Here is a 7,830-nt window from a genome sequence, read left to right as displayed (position 1 = left end):
TTTTTAATCTACACTCAGTTTGCCTGTTTTTAAAATGGGATAAAAGTACCTTCTTCACAGGGTTGTTGGATGACTAAATGGACCCAGGTAAAAGGCCTATCAGGGTTTGGCCCATGGGTAATAGACAATAAGTGTCACTGTCCACACAACATCAGGATAGTCTACCAATTCCCTTTGGAATTATGTCCGGGTCCTAACCCCAGGTACCTGTGAATGTGACTTTATTTGTAAAAAGTGTAAGGATCTCAAGGTGTGATCAACCTGGATTAACTGGGTGGGCCCTAAATCCAGAGACAAGTGTCCTCATAGGAGGAAAAGACACAGACTCAGGGAAAAGGATCCGGACGGAAGCCGAGATTGGAGTGATGCTGCCACAGGCCAAGGAACGCCTGGAGCCACCAGAAGCTGGAAGAGGCAGAGGATTCTCCTCTAGAGCCTTTGGAAGGAGTGTGGCCTTGCTACACCTTCGTTTCGACTCTCTGGCCTCTGGAACTGCAAAGAAAAAATGTCTACTGCTTTCAGCCACAAAGCCTGCAGTACTTTGTTACAGCAGCTCTAGGAAACGAAGACAGTCTTGTTTGTCTTTGTCTTGTTGCTTTCTAGTAGAAACATGAAGTATGGTTCCTGAAACTTAGGAATAAACATTTTACACCCTGTCTCTATTGATTTCAAAGTTAAGCGTCTCAATTCAATCATGTTAGTTTGCAGATGAAGAAAATGATGTCTGCAAAAGTGACCCGACAGCTAGCCAGTCGCAAAGCCAGGACTAAGATTCAAATTTGCTCTAACTTCCACCCAGGACTTTTTGACCACTCCTCAGCTCTAAAGATGGTTCCACTGGCTATCAGATAGTAACCCTGACATTCTGGCAGTGCCAACAGGTTAACCAAGTAAGTTGTGTGTGATATCTTCCTGATCCCTCCCCTAACATCAACAGTATAGAGATATGAAATGTATAATTTGCCCTTGACCTTTATATATATGAAACCATGGCTATACTTGATCAAAGTTTTAAACAAGATTTTAACAAAATTTTTAGAAGTGGAACCTTGCTTTTTAAAGGCAATGTGATTTTGCAAGCAACTTGCCCTTTAACAACTTATGTAAAGAAGGTAAGCACGATTCAGATAAAAAGCTTCCTGTAACCACATTTTTGAGTGTAAAAATGTGCTCATTATAATTACCCCCCTTTAAAGGGTAATGATCTGGCCAGTGTGCTATAAATACAACGTACACAGGCAAATGATATAATGGAGCTTTATTTTTACTTCCACAACTCTATGCTATCTCTAATGTTTAAAGACAAAACATTTCAAAATTATAGCACAAATATAGGCAAATACATAACTAGATCTGGAGGAAGTCAGGTGAAACAAATTTTGTTTGAAAGGAATGTGTGTTGTTACAAAGTAACAGGAGTCCCTAGGCTCATGGGTGAGAGGCAGGGTCTGTCACTCCTGAGCTGGAGGCCTGGAGCCCACTGAGGGTGTGGCACACAGCGTGGTGCAGGGAGCCATACACGGTCTATTCTAGTTTCTCTGTAAGACTCCAATGCTAGCTTCTCAGATATGCTCTCTCCTAGCCTGTGGAAAAGGCTTTTCTTGGCTGCCAGGAAGCTGGGGGCATGGCTATGGCAGAGTGATTATCTGGGAGCAGCCAGGCATAAGCTCAGATGCTTTGGAAAGTTGGGGAGGGGGGCTGGAGAGACAGATTCTTCTTCCTTTTGTGGACCAGGAGGAGGGTGCTCGGTGACATTTTCCTGAGTGTGAAGGGAAGAATACAGGTTTGAAAGGCTTGCAATTGTATGTTAAAGCAGACTCATAGAGAGATTGGAAAAGAAGAAAAAAGCATTGTAAAAACACTGTTTAAAATTAAGATTTCTAGAACAATCATACTTTGAGTAGTATTTTAGCTAAAGAAGATACAGCACTAAAATAATTATGTTAATGTTAACTTCTGAGGGTTCTTTTTAAAGCACCTCTTAAAAGCTAGAGTCAAAAATATTAAACACAGGAAAATGTTATAGCTCAGGAATGAGTATAAAAACACACAAGGAAACATCAGAGCCAATTTTTGCCTCTGAGGACTGGTAGAGAGCACAAAATTCAAGCCATTTTAGAAATGCCCTACATTGTCCACTTCAAGGAGGTCAAGTGCAGAGTTACCAAAGGATTTCTGGGGAAGTCCCCAGGCCCTGGAGGGTGACAACTTTTCATAAATATTGTTACTGGCCAGGTGATTTCTAAATTTCAAATCTGACACCCAAAAGTGTAAAGCAGAGGGTTGACAAGTATTTTATTGTTCAAGAAATTCTGAGAAATGACCACAATTGTAGCACATCCAAAAGAAAAGAAAATCAAACAATTTTTTAACAATCTCTAAAAACTTTTAAATTCTAGATTAACTTATTTTGAAACTAACTTCCAAATAAGGTAGAATAAAAACAATATGTATGTATACTACACCGCAGAAGTAGCTTAAACTTGCCAAGACAGCTTCAGAGCACGACCCTTGGTACTAATTTCCTTGAAGAACCACTAGGTCATTTTTTGCTTGTCACCGTCAGCTTCTTTACAAACCACAACAAAGGATCTATTTTAACAATCATTCTTGGACATTTTCTCTGCCAGCTAAAGACCTGTACTCAACCACCTCCTCTGCTTAAAGAAAGCCACACAACCCCCAATCCCAACTGTAACGGCATCCATCGCTTGTGACAGCCTTGCTTATTCTTCACGGCCGCCTCATCGTTTGTTTGAGCGCCTCTGGGACTTCTCCTGGGTGCTCCGCTTCCTCGGAGGCGAGTACCGGGTTCTGCTCCGCGCCTGGACGCTGTGCTTGTAAGGATGGGTCCTGTGTTTCTTCGGGCTTCCTTCCTTCTGGGTCTGGCTTTTCGCAGGCTCCTTGTTGTCTTCTTTTTGCTCATGGTCTTGCTCTTTATGGGAGGGCAGTGTGTTCTTAATTGTGTTAATTAGAAATCTTTTATTTGTACCAGCAAGAGGACACTTCATCCTGTGGGGAGAAAAGGAAAACAATCCCAAATAAACAGCTAACTCCAAAGTTGAGCCTCTGGAATGTGATTAGTGCCCAAGAAGTCTGCTTCACAGAACCAAGTTTCTGGCTGTGTTCAGCTTTCCTTGCGTGCCACCTAGTGTAAACTCTGAGTACAAGGGGGGAAATGCAAGACACTTAGAATTCCTGAACCAGTCGGCCTCAACCTTATCTGAATACTTGAAAACTTTCAACTGCAATTTGTATGTACACGTATAATCACAATGCAAATTAACAGAGTCATTTAATATTTTCTTCTTAAACATGAAATGTCTATTTTGGCTGTAATCTGTGTTTCAAATTAAATTCAGGTGGCTTGCTTTTAACTATAAAAGGATGACGATATGCTGCTCTCTTTTAAGAACAAAACACTATATCCAGCTGTATCTTGAACACAGGAGCTGTAAAAATTGTCTACAGAATCCATAAGCATGCAATGATCTCCTTTCACCTTCTAAAAAACTCCTACACTTTCTATTTCAGGTCTCTGGTCCACGCTCTCTCAGTGAATTTCTGTGCAGTAAACACTGAAGTGGTTTCATGATTCAAGTTCACCCAAGAAGGCAAGTTGTAACCAGATCACTTATTTACATGCCTAGGTGTACTTACATACCACAGTATTAATTTCATTTTTCATGTAGAGTAAATCTTTTATTTTGGGGAGGGGAAAACCCCACAAAACAAAAGCCTAAATATTTCTCTTTACCTTGAGTGGTCTGCCATATGATGGGCTATTTTAGGAATATGCTGACCCCCAAGATCATGTACTTGGAGCGGCCGATAAACTAAAACGAATGTAGGATCCTATAATCTTCATCTGTGTATCAAATTTTGATCCAAAGAGATTTCCACACAGTACTTCAAAATCAATCTAACAGTACTCTATGTAGAAATTTTCGAGTCTAGTCTAGTATGGAGCCCCAGTGGCACAGTGGTTAAGAGCTTGGCTGGTAACCAAAAGGTCAGCAGTTTAGATCCACCAGCCGCTCCTTGGAAACCCTAAGGGACAGTTCTACACTGTCCTACAGGGTCACTATGAGTCGGAATCGACTTGGTGGCAACGGGTTTGGTTTTTTGGTTAGGCCAGTATAAATAAAAGGCAAGCAGTCATCAATATAGAGCTGCTTACACGGAGGTCAGACCACCTCAGATAACCAGAATGGCGCTGCCTCTGGAAGTAAAAGGAGGGGAAAAAAATAAAGGAAAATCTTTCCTGCTGCAAATAAGCAGCTCTTGAGTCCCCACGGACAGAGAAAATACCTGAGAAGGAGCAAAGGTTACACTGAACGTGCTGTGCCTGGTTAATGCTCGGGCCAGAGGAAGTGACCGTGGAAGGAATGAGAACATGGAGGGAGAGAAAATAAGGAGAGAATAGGACAATGAGGACAGCAGACGCGGGGGAGCACTCGGAAGTGGGGACGACACTGGAGTAGGGGCCACCAAGGATGAGAAGCAAAGAAGAAAGGCAGTAAACAAAGAGCAAAGGAAAAACAGGTCTGCCCAAACTGGGGAGTAAAATACTATTTAGCACCCTGTAGCCTAGCCCTATAGGGTCGCTGTGAGTCGGAATCGACTCGACGGCAGTGGGTTTGGGAGGCCTATAGGAAGGAGCCCTGGTGGTGACGTGGGTAACCGCTCAACTGCTCAAGTCAGCGGTTTGAACTCATCAGCCGCTCCGCTGGAGAAAGATGTGGCGGTCTGCTTCTGCGAAGGCGACAGCCTTGGACACCGTGTCCTATAGGGTCGCTGTGAGTCAGAACAGGCTCAACGGCTGACAGGGCTTCACTGAGCTTCCAGAAAAAGTGCACCAGCATTATGCTACCTCCAGCCACGTGGTTCTCCTGGAGGAACATCAGCTTTAGGACGCTTCTGAGCAATACGGAGGAGGCATGTGAGGAGGGCAAGCCAAGCTCTTTCTGCGGTGATGTGACAGCTAGTTCTGAACTCAGGCCCTGCTCTGGTGAAGACGCTGCAACCGCTGCAGCTGCAGACTAAGCAACGATCCAGAAGCGTCTGGCAGGCGGGCACGTTCCGCAACAGCACAGCACTGCTGGCCTGCAGGGAAGCCCGCCTCGACGCGGCCGCAAAACACCGAGGGGCTTCCCATTGCCACAGAGCCCAGTGCCACGTGTAGGAGCAAGGTCATTTTTATGAGCAAACAGACCACATATATTTTTTAATATATAAGGCTAGGAACGGTAACAAATTGCCAGCTACAGGAGAATTCTAGGGCATTCCATTGGAATGGGCCATCTCAGTATTGGTAAAACTGGCCAATTTTTCTCTGGATTAAACAAATGAGGAAAGGAGACTATTCCCAGATGGGACCACGCTCTCAAAACAAAATGTCCGCTAACTCCTGGTGAATTCCACTACATTTAGCTATCTGCAGAGTAAGACCATTTTTTATTCTGCTGGAGAACTGCAGAGCTCAAGCTGAGAGAGGAAGGACAGTGTCAGAGAAGATTTTTCCCTGTCTTCCAACGGTCAGTATAATCTACTGATTGAAGGCGGTAACCAAAAGGATTATTCAGAGAGTGAAACTGTTTTCTAGAATAAATTTCACTAGTAGTTTTTTTAGTAAACTAGCATTGTTGTTGTTGTTGTTACTGGGTGCCACTGAGTTGATTCCGACTTACAGTGACCCCATGTGACAGAACTGAACTGCCCTATAAGGTTTCCCAGGCTGAAATCTTTACAGGAGAAGATTGCCAGGTCTTTTCTTCCACAGAGCCTCTGGGTGGGATTGAACCACCAACCTTTTGGTTAGCAGCTGAGTGCTTAACCGTTTGCACCTACAGGGCTCCTTAAACTGGCATTTGCAGGGCTTTACATCTCTTTATAATATCAAAGGTACAATTTTCAATGCTGGCTGTGCCTGGGTGTCTATTCAAGTAAAGGTCAAGAACAGCTGGTGAGGACTTGGCTAACTAGGGGGCACTGAAAGTCAGGCCTTTCCCAAACATCCCAGGACACATTTCAGAAAGGAGGCTGAGTGCCTGTTCACACTCTGTTGATAAATAAGGCAGGACTACGGGATGGGAGAGTTGGTGCAAGCAGGGACACATAATAAATGATTTAGTGTAAACAAAAGATAAATTCTGCATGGAATCTATCCAAGTATAAAGGACAGCAGTCTCCATACTGGTACATGAGAAAATCAACTGCAAGAGAACTACCCCGACCTTTAATGTAGCCATTTAGTTTGCTGACCCTCATAGCCAGCTGCTGTATTGCTAATAAGCCATGCAATATGGTACAGTGGCTAAGCAAGCACGCCAGGAATCATACCACCTTGCATATGGCTTCTTACCTGTTCAATAGGGATAATAACAGTGCCAATCTTAAAGGGCTATTGTGTGGCTCAAATGAGTGAGAATAGGTAAAGTGCTCAGAACTGTGCCTGGCACACAACAAGAACTTAGTATGTGATGCTTTTTATTATTGTTATGGCTAGGGTCATAAGCCAGCTCTACGACTTACTGGCTGGGTGACCATGGGCAAGTCACTTAGCTGCTCTATGTGTCAGGCTCCCCATTTGTAAAATGGGCACTAAAATATCAACATCATGAAGTTATTGCAAGGATTTAATGGGATAATGCATAAAACGTTTAGCATTGTGCCTAGTATATGGCAAATCTTCAATAAATCTTACTTTCAGGTCCATAATTTCTGACCCACAATTCCAAAATTTAAAACGCTCTGAAAACCAAGTTTCTTTTTGTAATGACCAAATTCACTTGACAGAACCTGACTTGACCTGACCTCGGGCTACTGATAAATAGCTTTATCTCATTTAGTATGAAAACCTGTGTATGTTTTGCGGCAGAAAGTGTAACATGTTGAATTAGTACTGCTGGGGATGTTCAAAAACCAAAAAAACCCACTGCCCTGGAGTCTATTCCAACCCATAGCAACCCCATAGGGTCTCTGAGGCTATTAATATCTAGGAAGCAGACTGCCGCATCTTTCTCCCTTGGAGTTGCTGGTGGTTTCGACCGCTGACCTTTCGGCTGGCAGTCAATCGCTTTAACCACTGCACCATCGTGCTATATATGTGCTGTATTGCCTTTCCGAAATCTGAACATATCTAAATTTAGAAACCTATCTGGACCCAAGGGTGCTCTGGCAGCACCATGGTCGGCAGCTCAAACACACCAGCTGCTCCATGGGAGAAAGATGTGACAGTCCGCTTCTGCAGAAATTACAGCCTTGGAAACCTATGGGGGCAGTTCTACTCTGTCGTAGAGGGTCACTATGAGTTGGAATCAACTCGACAGCCGTGGGTTTGGGTTTTGGTAATGTTCTGGAAACTCTCTAGGACTCTGTGTCCTCAGCCATGAAACTAAAGTTGAAGCAGGTCAGTGACCTTTAATGTCTCTCCTAGTTTGAAGATTCTCTGCTCATGTTCTGTATGTTAACCCTTCAGAGAATTACTCCCTTCGCATTCACCATACTATAAATTACTCATTTCATTGCTCTGTCTTCTTGCCTTAGCTCTTTCTTAGTCATTTTTTTTTTTTTTCTTTCTGTATTTGTGATTACATGATAACCTGGCCTTAGATACTCGGCCCTTCTTCACATCAGCATTGGGGTAAATCACAGGCTACCTACCGCTGCCCGAGGTGTCTGCACCTGTGTGTTACTGGCAAGGCCCAGAAAGACGTGCTGGAGTGAGCGACCAAAGGAGGGACAGGCCTGGCCAGCTCTGCTTTCCTGTGCCACTCTAACCCACGGAACGTCGATTCTCTCACCTGGCGAGTTATTTTCACTTTTGGC

General features: G+C 43.7%; 1 protein-coding gene across 1 annotated transcript in view; it reads right to left on the bottom strand.

The window, feature by feature from the left end:
* Positions 1 to 2,269: 2,269 nt before the first annotated feature.
* LOC126066621 (protein POLR1D-like) overlaps positions 2,270 to 7,830 on the bottom strand; it is a 50,394-nt gene continuing 44,833 nt past the window's right edge. The window contains exon 3 of the mRNA XM_049867900.1: positions 2,270 to 3,012. Within this exon, the coding sequence (XP_049723857.1) occupies positions 2,745 to 3,012 (268 nt within the window). The 3' untranslated portion in view covers positions 2,270 to 2,744. The remainder of the gene's footprint in view (positions 3,013 to 7,830) is intronic.

The sequence above is a fragment of the Elephas maximus genome, chromosome 23, assembly GCF_024166365.1.
Source record: "Elephas maximus indicus isolate mEleMax1 chromosome 23, mEleMax1 primary haplotype, whole genome shotgun sequence".
NCBI lineage: Eukaryota > Metazoa > Chordata > Mammalia > Proboscidea > Elephantidae > Elephas > Elephas maximus.
Note: the sequence above shows the minus strand (reverse complement) of the source record. Positions and strands in the feature narration are given on the sequence as shown.